Raw genomic sequence first — 15,265 nt, 5'->3', positions numbered from 1 at the left:
TAAAGATCTCAATATTTATTCCTTTTTTCCAAATGCACATGCACACAAACACACACAGGCAGTCCTTAGGCAGATAACCACGTACTGTAGTCAGAGAAGACTAAATGAGAGAACACTGAATGGTAGGAAGATTATAATGGTTATAATTTCTGGTCTTTGGGGCACTTGCATCATTTTTGTGACCTAGGGCGGGCGAGGCTCCCTACTTCTCCTGACTGGAACAGCTGCCTCCTAACTGCGATACAGCAATGGTCTCTTGAGAAGCTGCCCCGAAATGGGGTGGAGGCTGCTTGGATCAACACGGTCCACCTCAGAGGCTGGTGCCCCAACAATAGGCGTGAGGTTGGGGAGGCGTCCATTCAGCCAGTGTGAGCCTTGGGAGAGGAATTCCTCTACGAACAGTTGTGCGTTTCATAGCCCCATTACTTCTTTGTACCGGCTGCTCTTTCTCTGCTCTTCATCAGCCCTGGCCTGTCACAATGAATCACAGAATCAATTTACCTCTCGACTCCCTCCATGCCTGGAATCATTTATGAGATGTTGTGGGGAACCCCGCGGCAAGCGTTGCCATAACAAATGGTCCTCCTTGCTCTTGGCTTCCACCCCCTAATTCCTGCCTTGTTTCTGCCCCATTCCCAGAGCTGGCATCAGTGGTGGGGGAAGAGGAAAAACCCTGCTCACACACACCACCCTAACCTTGGGGGTTGGGGGAGTTTTGTTTTGGTGTGAAAAATATTTTAAGTGAAATTCACTGACAAATTAAAAAACGATACAACAGTGATAATGCAATCAAAAAGAGCAATGATAATAATAAATAGGAAAAAGAAAAAAGAAAGAATATTAATATATAGCAAGCTCAGCCCTATTACATGTTATTAAATCTAGGTCATATAGAAACATCGTGTTTTGTCTTGTCATTTTTACAGTTTATGGACATTTCCAAGGTCAACAGAGAATAGATCTTTTGAGCCCACTCTTTCACATCTACAGACTGACTTTCTTTCCAGCTATGTAGGATAATCCTCTTAGTGGATCTGTAGACTCCGCTGAGCCAGTGTTCTTCATAAAATGTCAAATCCCATATTTTTGGAATATAAGAAATGTGGGCATTCTGGTCCAGCGCATCTGGAGAACTTGCGTTGTGGGGGAAGGGCATACCCTATGAATTTGTCTAACCTCCAAGCAAACCACAGCATGCTTATGAGGCAACTGTGAAACTCTCCTCAGACATATTCATATAACTTGGTTCTGAGGCAGGTTCTTGGAGGTGACTGGGTGTTGTGAAATTGCCTTTTCTGGGGGTGGGGGTGGGGTTAAACAGAGAGGACAATGACAGGCATGGAGAAAGTGACCCTGCTGCTTTTTCTGTGCTTATCTTCTCACCAGTTGTCAGGCTGCCCTCTCCTCCTTATATCCCACAGTTGCAAACCATTATCCCCTTTGCTAGAGGCCGTGATACTAGTAATCATGCTACATGGTAGATGTTTATGTATTTCTTGGTTAGATTTATATCCCACCTTTTGTTCAGAAGTGCAAGGCAGGGTGGCATAGCCCCCTCCCACTTGTGGGGTCTTTCCCTTTAGTTTCCTTTTGTTCTGTTGTCATTGCTAACCCCCTTTTCTGCTTTAGAAATTCTTCAAGTCTCTAAAGGAAAGTACCTGGATGGAATGTAGTGCCTGGATGGACGCAGGATAGCAGAGAGATCTAGTTAACATAGGAACAAACGAATAAATAGACTTTTTATTCAATAACTAAAAAAATGGGTTTTAAACAGGTTCACTTACCTTCCCCCCTCCCTTGGCACTAAAAACCTCTAGCCCTGTCCAGGGCCGCAACTAGGATCTGTGTCACCCAGGGCAAACATGGATACCGTGCCCATTTTGGCGCCCCCCCCAGCACTGATTTTGGCACCCCCCCCAGCACGGTGCCCAGGGCACATGCCCCACTTGCCCCCCCCCCCACTAGTTGCGGCCCTGGCCCTGTCTCCCTGACAGATGGAGGTTTTGGCAGGCAGGCTGGGACTCAGCCTCCCTCAGACCAATCTTTCTTCTCAGTTTCCCCATCCTCCTGGAATATAAATTGGGAGGTGGTGCTCCACATTTCCATGCTTTGACTGGCAGTTCCACCACCCAATCGTAATAGGCATACGCAGCACTCCTCCCTCCCATTTTGCCCCAACAACAGTCCTGTGAGGTAGGTTCGGCTGAGAAATCCAAGGCCTTACTACTAGACAATGCTGCTTGTCATACAATTCTCTCTTTTTGTTATAGTGTTGTAATCTTCATATTAGAAATCCTGGGCTTGCTTACATGTCCAAAAGTATGCTAATTGCTATAGAAAATATGACATTAGAATAGCCTTTATCCAGAGGGAAGCATCAATGGGAGTGGGTGTAAATGGATAATTAATGAATGGAGCCAGAAAACAGCCACATCTACCAACTTCTCCAGTTTTGTTTAACCTCCCTTTCTATGGCTAATTCTCAGTCTTAGCCTTTTTGCCATTTTCACCTTTCCACTGTGGCAGCTGACAAGAGGAGTTTTGATATGGAATCCTTGGATAGAATGAAAAACTGAATGGGTAAGTTATATTCATTCCCTAAACAATGAGAAAAGCACCAGGCCCTGGCAAGGAGGTGCATGAACTGAGACTGAAGGTCTGAAGGCAGATGGCGAGGGCAAAGTAGGGTGCAGGGGGACGATGCTAAAAGGCAGCGCCAGCATCTGCAGGCCAGGGGACGGGGCGGGACGGGCGGGACGGGTGCTGCCGGCCCCTCCGGACAGGACGGGAGCAGACTAGCCGGATGGACAGTAGACGGACAACGGACGGAGGGAAAACGGAGGATGGCGGCGGGCGAGCGACAGCGGCAGCGCTGAGAGCGAGAGGAGGCCACCCGAAAGACTAATCCATGGAGGAACCGACGGCGGGACTGGCAGGCTCGTCGCGCCAACAACGGCTGGGCTCCGAGACCCTCCCCGAAGTCATCCATATTTATAAACGCCGCGTCCGTCCCCCCCCCCCCGCTCACTCCGCCCTCTCCCCTCCTCCTTTTGGCAAACAGAGCGAAGGAGCGAGGCAGACCAGACGGCGGACGAGGGTGCATTTTTTCGCAGCAGCGACAGGCTTCCCCTTCGCCTCCGGGGGATCCTGCGTCGACCTCCAGCAGAGAGGGGGGAGGAAACATCTCCTGCCGTCCCCCCCCCCCTTTCTGCTCTGTCTAAGCCCGCCGCTATGCCGCCAGGGGGGTGAATGGGGGGCAAGCACCGGAGGGCACCTCCACCCTCCCTGCCCAGGGCTATGCCAGGGTGGGGGGGCCGGGAGGGCGAGCGACTCGCCCCCCCACCTGTAGGATCCCCATGAGTTGACCCCATTCCTAAATTTAGGCCCCCTCGGCCCCCCCCTCGAGCGGCATCGCCATGGGATGTAACATGTGTGTGGTAGAGAAACCCGAAGAACAATATCGGGTCATGCTGCAGGTAAGAGGGGGGGAGGGCGGGGGTGGGCAGGGATGGGAGAGGCATTGATCTTTGGGATCGGACCGATGGGGTGAGGTGGGTGAAGCACTGAGGTGACTCGTGGGACTGAAGAGCATGGGGTGGTATATCCGTGCAAGATGAAAAAGGGGGGAAATGGGGTCGTCTGGGGAGAAGGAAGGCTCTGGAAAGGGTCAAGAGAGTTCCCAGCGGTTCCAACTGGAAGGGCTGTTTGGGACATGAAGAAGAGTCCTGGCGGGGGCGGGGGGGGGCAAGGAAGAAGGAGGGCTGGAAGATGGAGGTGTCTGGGGGAAGGCGAGGTGATCTAGAGTGATTAAAGGTGTTTGTGAGGTGGGGAGGAAGGACATCAGAATAGGAATCCCAGGTTATCTATTGGGGGTGGGGTGGGGATTTGGTGTACCATTAGGAGAATTGGGGGGGGGGTAATGCTGCAATGGGGGAGGGATCAGGTACTGAGTGAGGGGAGGTTGCTTAGCAACTAGTCTCCCCCTTTCCCATAGCCTACAGTGCCTGAAATAATGGGGAGAGGGTTTCTGCAAAAAACGGGGGGGGGGGGAGAATAAATTGGGATGAATGGCACTGAGCAGCGAAGGGTGAAGCAATGGTTTGAGAGGAGAGTGACAGGTATTCATTCATTCATTCATTCATTCATTTGTTCATTCATTCATTCATTCACTTCCTTCCATCCCTTCATCCCAGTCACTCCTTTCAGTCCCTCAGTTTCCTTACCGATTTAATCGTTCTGCCTTTTTTGCCTACTCAGGTATCTGTTTCTTTACTCCTCCATCCCATCTTCTTTTTGTCTTTTTATCTCTCCCATCAGTCTAGTTTTCAGTCATTCCTTCATTTCTTCTCTTTCTCTCTTTCTCTCATCTCTCGTTCCTTTGTATGTGCCATTTATCCAGGTCTTTTCCCATCCCATTCTCTCATCGTGGGTCATGGGTACAAAATCAGACGAAGTCTGCTCGTCTGGGTCATAGAGACGGAAGCTGTATTGTGATTAGGAAAAGCAAGAGGCTTTTTTAAAAAAAGGGTTAAAAGGGTATACATTTCAAGCAGGCTGCGTTTTCCAATATTCTCTCACAGGGCTGCACAGTAAATTTGTACCTGCCTATATGCAGAACCGAAATATACAGTATTATGTATTTCTGTAGGCAAAGTAGTTACATGGCTATTTTTTGTACATTTATCAGTATGTACATTACAGGGGTTGTGTTTGGGTTTGTGTACATATTCTTGCTTGCCCCATAAAGGACCATACATTCTTTTGTTTTACTTCCTCAGTACTTAAATGCTGTTGATTTAGAGATTTACGGCATGGAAGTGGCAAATAAACTCATTATACAAACTGAGAATCAAATCCCAATGCATGCCGTATTGCTCTCTGTATATCCCTATGGTTGATAGGTGTTCCTAACGTCTTCTCTCATCAGCCTTCCTCACCCCGACATGGGTTGGACGTCAGACCCCATAATTCCCAGTCATCACAGCATTTGGCAAGAGCCGTGGGGGTGTGTGTGTGTGGCCTTTTGTACTTTCATTCCAGTTGTTGACCGTGGGAATCAGATTTTCATGAAACAGAAGGGATTTGACCAATGTCCTCAATATGATAAATTGTCTTTTTACAGAGAAAGGCCAAGGGAGTCTGTGCATTAGAATAGAACAATCTGGTCAGCTAATTAAGAGACTTAGACCTGCAGGTTCTTTTTACCTTCATCTTCTTGTAATAAAATTGCCCCTCATTGTGGGAAATAAACAGGATGAAAAGAGAACCTGTGGCTTATCCTGTGAGCTGAGCAAAGAGATCTTATGGTACTCTCAGCGTTTCCCTCCTCTCCAGAAGCCCTGCTTTGCAGCCTAGGTTTTCAACAGGTGGCAGCAAGAACAGAAGAGCTAAGTCTCTTCCTGTTCCATTGTGCACGGCCCCACTCAATTTCTTGATTAAACAAAATTAAGGAGTTGGGGTCCTGGTCCCTCCAGGTATTTGACCCATAATTTCTGACCATTGGCCATGGTGGGTAGTTCTTATGGTCACAGCACCTGGAGGATACCACATTACCTAACCCTGAATATATATTCCAGTTGTTTTTAGCAACTATTTATTAGAACAGAAAGGTGGGGTATAGATTGAACACATAGGTTATTTGAGTTTAGTAATATTTAAAAGCAGTCTTTCCTAAGCTTCTGACTTTATGATGTCTTGTAACTCATAATTTCCAACCACCATGAACAATGAAAGTTGGTCCATCTGGTACAGGGGACTGGATTGGAGACATTGCATTTAGTTTTCAGCATCAGTTCTAGTTTAACATTTTTACCTTCACTGACATTTAAATGAAACACTTTAGAATTTCTTTCTTATTATAAAACATCACAATGACTGGAACAAAAGTATTCTCAAAGAGTCAAACAATAAATAAAATATGAAAAAAAATTACATGATAAAGAAGTCAGCAAATAAACCTTGCTTAACTCATGGAAACTTACTTAAATCCAAAGATTACTAGCATTTGCTTGTATCCAGAGTATAAAAAATCATAACACAAAAAATACCGTATGGTCAAATGTTTTATTCATTACCACAAGCAAATGATAGAAATTGCTATTTGTCTCTTGGTTATGAAATATATGGGTGGCCAAAGAAAAGAATTTCAATAAAGATTTAAGTAATCTGGAATACAGTATTACCTTTCAGTTGAGAATTAAAATGGTCTGATCTTAAAAGTGTATGGGCCTTTCCTCCTTGCACCTATCCATGGCATAAATATACCCTTGGCTGCATCTTTTTGATTCCCGTGTCCCCACAATGTTGCCTTCATCTCATTCCCAGTGCATGAGTGGCACAATCTTATGCTCCTTTTAGCTGTGCTACAGTTCAAACAGTGTTTTCCCTCTTATGCCAAGACCATCCAATAACAGCTGCAAAATATGTAAAATCTCTTATGTTTTGCTACCCATTAAGGTGGAGGTGAGGTCAGATGACCTACTAGTGGGTGGGATCAAAGCAGTGCTTATTGGCCATTTCAGGCTGATGAGGGCACCCCCTAGACACCCTCTCCTCTGGTCTCAGGTCAACCTTATCTACTGCTAAAGGACTGAACACATCAGCATAGAAGAATGTAGAAGGTAGCATTTGTGTTGCCTCTCAGAGAAAGGAAAAGAAAAAGACTAAGTAAAAGTGTCCTTGTGACGCAGCTCCCTTTGTAACTTTATTTACCTTGGACTGTAAGAGAATAGAGGGTAGAAGAGGCACAGGGTGGAGCCTAGAGATGACAGACAGAATTCCACAACTAGATCCTGCCCTCATTCCTGCTGCAGGACTGTGATTGGCAGATGTTTTTCCAGCTGGCTGGTGACTTGCAGAAGAGAGGATAACAAAACCAGGGGAATCAGCCAATCGTTTTGCTTATCATGCACTGCACATGAAAAATCAGGGTAGTATCATCGCCCAGATGCAGCTGAGGCAGGGTAGGGATCAGCAGTACAGCCAGCAAATTCCATGTCCATTGCATGGAGAGCATTGTAACAGCTCTGGAGAAAGGTCCCAGGCCTCACATTATAGTTTTAACGTATACAGTTTTAATGGGTACATTAATGGGCACCTGTAATAGGGCACAATTTCTCCCAGATATTTTATTAATCACATGTACATCAAGACATTTCCAGAGATCACCAATATTAAAATATATCCAAAATGTCACTGAAATATCTGAACTCTTATGATGTATCTATAATTTCAAATGGCATTTTCCAGCTTTTCCTTCTTTTTTTCTCAATTTGCATGACTATAATCTCATCTAGAATTTTGCCATCAGCCTGGCAACCACTAAATACAATAATATTGTAAATCCCCAAATTCTAAGCCAGTCAAAGGGCTTGCAGTCCACATTCAGGTCTTCCAGGTTTATCTCCCAAACTCCCAGTATACAGTGAATGCTGACAACAGGCAACAAGCCTCTTGCTTTGAACTTTAGGGGTGGAAACTATTTCTGTAAACTCCAAAGCTCTTTGCTTCTCCGAGTATAACTGGGATGTGCATCTTGTTGTTTGGATGGGGTGTGTGAATTTCTCCCTCTGTTGACTGACTCCTGTATGTTTTATTATTTGATCATCTGTTGTTGATTGATTACATGTTGATTGATTATGTGCTGTCAAGTTGGTTCGACTCTTAGCAACCACACAGATAGACTTTCCCCATAACGATCTGTCCCTCACCTGGTCCTTCAGCAATTCCAATGGTAGGCCCATTGTCATGGTAACAGAGTCCATCTACCTTGCTGCTGGTTGTCCTCTTCTTCTCTTTCCTTCCACCTTTCTCAGCATTAGAGCCTTCTCCAGAGAGACAGGTCTTTGCATAATATGTCTGAAGTAGAATAATTTGAGCCTGACATTAATTGCTCAGAATAGACCAAACTGCATTCACAGAGTTCATACACACTTTGTTTGTGTGTATATAAATCAGATGGATCCATGTTCAGCCACAAGTCATAAAGTTATGAAAAATTTATTTACTTGTTTATTTATATCCCGCCTTAATTATTTTTTTTATAAATAATTCAAGGCAGCAAACATACCTAATACTTCTTCCTCCTCTATTTTCCCCACAACAACCACCCTGTGAGGTGGGTTGGGCTGAGAGAGAGGGACTGGCCCAAGGTCACTTTCATGCCTCAGGCAGAATTAGGACTCTCAGTCTCCTGGATTCTAGCCTGGAGCCTTAACCACTAGAATGTAGACATCTGTATATACTAGTCCTTATGTTCACATATGATTAAGGCAGTAATGAAACAGAACTCCAGTCTTTTCTAAGCAGACCCATTCAAGAAAATGAGTTTTCTCAGCGGACCCTGCGTCTGTGGCTTTGATGGTTGATTAACGTCTGTCAAAATTTGTTGTTGGTTGATGGCAACTAAGTAGCAGGGCCTGTCACATAACTTTTAACCATAGCCTTTTTCTTTCATGGTACAAAATGATCTTCTCCCCTTATGTAACTTCACAAACTGTTTAATGGACCAATTGCCACCACAAAACACTACACAAATGAGAGGAGGATAGATTAGGGTTACTAGCTCTGGCCTGCAAGAACTCATTTAGCCACTAGATGGCATCAAAGAAACTCTTGCAGTTGTCTAGAGCAGTGTTTCTTAAAGTGTGGTCCTTGGACCCCTGGAGGTCCCCCCAAGACCCTCTCAGGGGTCTGCAAAATCAAAATTATTTGCCAGCCTATGCTAAAACATAATACAATATTAAAATCCCATCAAACAATCATGAGAAGTGGAAGCAGCAAATGCATCAGTTTTAATTTTTAATATGGTAAATATCAATAAATATAACCCATACAAACAAAAACTTTTTTGGGGTCCTCCTTAATTTTTAAAAGTGGGAAGGGACCCTGAGAGAAAAAAGCCCAGGTTTGATAACCTGTGGAGGAATACTATGCTTAGACTTAGCTAAATGATAATTAAATAATCTAAAGGATACTCTGAATATGATATACTGTTGTATGTAGAATACTACTACAGGTTTGTGAATTGCCCAAGACCTGGTGGCCTGGCTGCATCTTGGTAGAAAATGCTGGACTGGGATTAAGATGGTCTTTTGCAAAGAAAGGTTTGCCAGCAGTGGGTTACTTCCCAAGGGGGAAATACATTTGGGTACAGGTAGTCCTTGGTTAATGATTACCCTGTTTAGTGACTGTTCGAACTTATGGTGGCGCTGTAAAAGTAGCTTTACGACCAATCCTCAAACTTATGGTGGTCACATGATCGCCGCTTGCAAGCTTCACAGCTGCCTTCCGACAAGGAAAGTCAATGAAGGAGCTAGCAGTAAGTCTCAAGTCCCAGTCACGTGATGTTGCACTTAACGACTGTAGGTGATTTGCTTAATGACCACAGCAGAACTGACACTGTAAGTCCAGTGTGGTCATGTGATGTTTCACTTAACGACTGCATCGCCTAGTGACAGAGTTACCAGTCCCAACTGCAGTTGTTAACCAAGAACTACCTCTAGTTGTGACTTAGGTTGTTATGACCTGAGCACAGTACTTAAAGTTTGACAGGCCAAGACTATCAAATTAAAGCTTTGTGTGGTTGGTTTGATTTGGGTTTAGTGTGATTTGCCAACACATTTGTAAAAGCACACATCAATCAGGCCAAACCAAATCTGGTTATGCAATGTATATGCAAATATATCAACACTATCAATATTAAGGATTATATGCATAATCAACACCAACCCCCCCCCAAATGGGCAAAATATAGTATAACTCCTCTCTTTCTCTCACGTTCAGTGTGTACCCACACACAAATGCATACAATCCTTAACAGGTTAAGAATATGGCTGTTTCTTGTGATAGAAACAAATATACACACACACACACACAAACACTGGTTAAACAGATAATGACACTTGAAGATGGTCCCATGCAGTGACAAACATTATAAACACCTTGTGGACAGACATTATACACCATATATTTTCAGACAAAAACATAGTAGTTACACTCGTAAATAATGCCATATGTATCTAGAAAAATATTCATGACTCCTGTGGCACCCATCATTTCATAATGCTTCTTACGCATAGGTAGTTTTCTTCTCCCACTTGAAATGATCATAGTAGACCTGCACAAAAATCTCTCTAGAGTGCACACGTGCTGATAGCTTCCTCTGCTCTAGTGGGATTGAACTGTGCATTCTAATGCTAGAATCCAGCCAAAGGTTTTTACAAAAGTGGGGAGGGGGGTGGTCATGGCTCAGTGGAAAGATGCGGAAGAGAAAAAGAGCTGGTAAAGTAGGATCTAGAAAATGGTGAAGAATCACTGGAAGAGCAATTTGGGAAAAAGGAAGAAGAAAAAAAGGAACACACAAAGGAAAGCTGTGTGGAACCATCAGCTGAAGGGCTGAGGCTGGATGGCAGTCCAGGCATGTGATTAGCATTTGTTATAAATTCCTACAGGGCCTTCCTAAGGCAAATAATGTCCTCCTTATTCCTACCCACAGCCCCTCCCCAACTCATTTGTCTTTTTTTTTTTTAATGTAGCTGCTTTCCTCCACCCTGTAGCTTCTTTGATGCTCCATCGTCTGCCTCCTATCCCCACCTCACCCACAATCTTCTCTCTTATTTGTTTCTCTAGATCTTACCTCTCCCACCCCAGCTCTGGGGAATGTTCCCCTGGTGGCCCTCAAGTCAAGCAAGCGAATTATCTATTTTCCTGGGTTACCCCCTGCCCACCTTGAACTTCCACAGCCCCAAATGGAAGAAGAAAGGATGATAATTCCTACCCCCTGCCCCTGCCTTGATTTCTAGAGTTTGAGGATAGGGAGTAGGAAGGAGATGTGGTTTGCTTTTGATCCCCTTTCCCCATATTTTCCTTTTTCTCCCCAGCTGCAGATGCCTGTATCAATCACTCCAGTTGCCATGGTAACTGCAGCTGCAGTGATGGAGAAAGAGAGATGCACCCATGCACGCACGCACACACACACGCACACACAAACGTCTGTTAAGCAAAAGGCAATGTGATGCGTGAAATCCTTCTGCATACAGTACGAGGGTGCACTGCACAATGACAAGCCCACAGGTGCGTCAGTCTGTGACGCATAATGAAGTGGTGGCTGGGCAAGTTCCCACAGTAACTGCACCGTGTCTTGCCTTGTGTTTGCATGTGACAGAGCACACACAATGTGGGAAATGGGTGTGCCGTGTGGGCCTTCTGGGAGCCCAGATAGGGGAGCCTACCTGGGTTTGGAAAATTAGGAATGATAGGAATGATTTATCAGTGTGAGGTTTGTGAGGAGGTAGGCATTGTTCTTTGCACTTCAGGAGTATCAGGACTCTTTTGAGAATTGCCTAAACCAAGGGGGCTTGCAATACCAACTCTTATCTGCCTCTGAGAATCAGTAACTGAAGTGAGATAAACTACAAGGACAGAATCCATGACAAAAGTTCTCCACTGGTCTCTTTTTTTAGTGACAACACAACAGCTTTCTGTGTATATAGAGACTGCAGCCTTGGATGGGTGGGGTGGTAACAGCAAGCCAGGGACTACCTCTAATATAGTGTTTCTCAGCCTCTGCAATTTTAGGGTGTGTGGACTTCAACTCTCAGAATTCCCAAGGCAGCATGGCTGGCTGGGGAATTCTGGGAGTTGAAGTCCCCACATCTTAAAATGGCTGAGGTTGAGAAACAGTGCTCTAATACAACCCTTGAGTGTGTAAACAAGCCCCTTCTCTTGCTTCTTTCTTTGTTAATCTAATGGCTCCTTTACTGTGTCCTCTTCTTAGCTTACCACTACAGACACAAGAATTTTGAACATGCTTATAGAGTTGAACAAAACCAAAAGTGAGCTAATCATTAGGAACCCTGGCAAGACCGGTCTCTGTTGTTATCTTCCTTCCCAGACAGAGGGAGCAGGCAAAACAGCTTATTTCTCCCTTTGAACTGCTCTTTTCATGCCAACTTATCTGGCCTCTATAACCTATATGTGGTGAATATTATTTTCACAATGGGCAACCTATTCCTGGACTTGAATCCCAGATAATATGGCCAATGGTCCAGAATGACGAGTTGGAGTCCATCTACATTGGTAGGGTCACCCTGGGGAGCACAGCCAAACAACGCAGTCCATATTGGGCTAAATGAACCCATGAATTCCGCCAGTTGTTAAGGGCCCTACAGACAATATAGGGTCAGTTTGGTTCAGTTCACTGCAACTCCTTTTCTTCTTCAGTTCAAGCCAGCTGTAACAGAGCAGCAGTGTGTTTTGCATTTCTAGCAGACCCGTCGCCTGCAGCACACCTGGTTAGGCTCACAGGGCATGTCAGTCTAATGATGTATAAGGTTTTTGAACTGAAGCCCAAACATGGCCTTTAAGTAGCATGCTGGAGTCAGTCACCTCTCAAAAAGTATGGTGTGAAGCCAGGTCAGAAATTGAATTCAGTTTTATTTCATTTACCGTCTGATACAAATTAAGTTTGACCAATATGTGCGCTGTGTAATTTCCCCTCTTCTGAGATCATAACAATTGCAGTATGGTGGCAGTTTCTGGAGACCTCTGAGGCTGCACCAAGGTTTTCAGGAGCCACCTGGGGCCTTAAGGTATGCCCCTCTGGGGAAGCTACAATATATGCTGCTTTGTTCGGTTGGGGGCACTGTAGTCCATAAACCATAACTTCTGGGTAAGCAAAATATATGAACTATCCACAGCAGCTTTTTCAACAAACCGATTAAAGCCAACCATGGCTTAGCACAATGAATGAACTGGGCTGCTATTGCATGCAGGCCCACCTAACAAGGTCATTATAACTGTCAGCCAGTGATGAATAAAGTCTGCCTGATTAAGGAGATGCTTTTGACTTTGGGTTTTCTCAAAGACGTTTGTCTAAACAGAAGCTCTGTTTGAGATAGATTTGTATAGCTGTTATTTGGGAAGAAAACATTGGACAGATTTCCCTTAGCTGGTTGGGGTGTTTATATTTGGCAGCAATAAGGACTTGTGCTAGATAGGGTAGGATTTCCTAGCCATTTTAGATGGTGGTGGTGATGATGATGATGATGATGATGATGATGATGAAGAAGAAGAAGAATCTCAGCAATCCTGATGGATACTAACAAAACCCATACTACAGGGATGGGAAAGGTATGTTAGATGATCATATACTGTACAGGTAGTCCTTGCTTAACAACCATTCGTTTGGTGATGGTTCGGACCTAGACAGTGCTGAAAAAATGTGTTATGACCGGTCCTCACACTTACGACTCTTGCAGTGTCCCTGCAGTCAGGTGATCACAGTTTGTGTGCTTGGCAACCAGTTCACATTTATGACCATCGCAGCGTCACATGGTCACGTGATCACCATTTCCAACCTTCCTGGCTGGCTTCTGGCATGCAAAATCATTGGGGAACTGTGTGATTCGCTTATGACCATGTAGTTTTCTTAACACCTGCAGTGATTCACTTAACAACAGCCACAAAAAAGGTCATAAAATTGGGTCTGCTTCACTTAATGACTGCTTTGCTTAGCAATGAAAATTCCGATCCCAGTTGTGGTCATTAAGCAAAGACTACCTGTACTGAATGGTCTTTCAGGGATGGTTCTTTGAATATTCAAAGTGTGGTAAGAACCATTTCTATTATACTGGGTGCCCTCCCAGGCTTTCTACAAAATTGGCTTTGGGCAATTAGCCCCAAGTCTTACTCTCAAAGTAACCACCACTTAAGCTCTGGTTTGATTTGGGACCCGAGGAGCAGCATGAAAGACCTACGAATGGCCCTAGAGAGTCAAATGTTCAGATGATGTGAATTGATGTACCTTCTTTTCCAGAAGAACAAGCTCCAAGGTCCATTCTTAAACAAGACAGGGGTCCTTTCTATAAGAAATGTTGGTAGCACTAACCATAAGTAACTGTTCTGACATCGCCTGTGGTTTTAGTAGCTGCACACAATTCAAATTGAACACAGGCATTTAAAAAAGTGGTTTAGAGCAGTGTTTCTCAACCTTGGCAACTTTAAGTTGTGTGGACTTCAACTCCCAGAATCCCCCAGCCAGCATGCCAGAAACACTGGTTTAGAGGACAAAGGGAGACATTTGGAAGGCAAAAAACCAAATAAATTGTGCTTTTTAAAAAAAAAATGGTTATGTATAGGGTTACCTGTAGAATTTCCAATATGTGGTTTGCATCATGAAATGCAGTCATAGAGTTAATAGACTGTGAAGATGGCTCTTTCTCTAATATAAAAAAACCCCATGCAGGCTTTTTTAAATTAAAGAGTATTCAGCTTAATGAGCTTCCATTCCCAGCCTCAGGTTTATTACCCTTGAGAGTTATGTCTTTTTTACAGTTGGTTATGAGGATAAAATTAGATATATCCTATATGTTTTACTGAGCTTCTTGATTTATGAATTCCCCTTAATATTTGTGGACTGTCTGTATTACAGAAGCTGAGTACTGAATAAATAGATTCTCCTAATAATGATCATACTTTTCTTTTGTGCTTTTGCATTTGAAACAAGATCCCAATGGACTATTACATTTATATGAATAATAATTAATGCATTTTATTGCTGCGGGTCCATTCTGTATTGCTGTGAATGATTCCTGGAAGAAGCATTGCCAGACATGTACATTTCTCCTGGTAAAATCCAGAAAGGGTGGCATTCCCAAACTGTAGGACCTTCCTGTCTTTTCTAGGAACTCCCGTGCACCAATTTGTAATAATTTGCATGAAAGCTAAAACATTATTCTAGGATAAGAAGGAACTATAAAAGCCATTAACTTTGTAATTAGCATACTTAACAAACTGTTATCATGCCAATTTTATTGCACTGTGTTTGCAATAAACCCCTTTGCCCTCTTGAGACAATGAGTGGCTGGGATGACCAAACTTTGTGGGGTTCACAAGCCTGTGTGCTTTTCTACTGTAAATTGTGGAAATGGAATCATGTTAGTCTAGGGCCCTGAACCAACTAGTCATCTAGGGTCAACCCTCAAAACTGTAGCTATCTTTCCTAATATGGCACCCTACAGATGGACCTGAGCAGTACGGTCTATCACTATCAGTTTGGTGGTGATGGGAATTATAATCCAGGACCTCTGGAGGATATGACGTTGGCAAATGCTAAAATGGACTGAATGTAAGGCTGTCTGAATGCAACTGCTGGAATCCCATAATCACCAGCTGCAAAGAAATATGACTGGGTGTGATGATTGCCTTTATCCAAATAAGACTCTCAGACTCAAAATCACAATTCAGGTTCTGGGTTTATTTAGAA

At 44.0% G+C, this 15,265-nt stretch overlaps 1 protein-coding gene across 1 annotated transcript in view; it reads left to right on the top strand.

Annotated features, from left to right (window-relative positions):
* Positions 1–3,121: 3,121 nt before the first annotated feature.
* The window catches only part of PDZD4 (PDZ domain containing 4), a 30,122-nt gene continuing 17,978 nt past the window's right edge, over positions 3,122–15,265 (top strand). The window contains exon 1 of the mRNA XM_063294237.1: positions 3,122–3,476. Within this exon, the coding sequence (XP_063150307.1) occupies positions 3,417–3,476 (60 nt within the window). The 5' untranslated portion in view covers positions 3,122–3,416. The remainder of the gene's footprint in view (positions 3,477–15,265) is intronic.

This window comes from Candoia aspera, chromosome 2 (assembly GCF_035149785.1).
Source record: "Candoia aspera isolate rCanAsp1 chromosome 2, rCanAsp1.hap2, whole genome shotgun sequence".
Classification (NCBI taxonomy): Eukaryota; Metazoa; Chordata; class Lepidosauria; order Squamata; family Boidae; genus Candoia; species Candoia aspera.
Note: the sequence above shows the minus strand (reverse complement) of the source record. Positions and strands in the feature narration are given on the sequence as shown.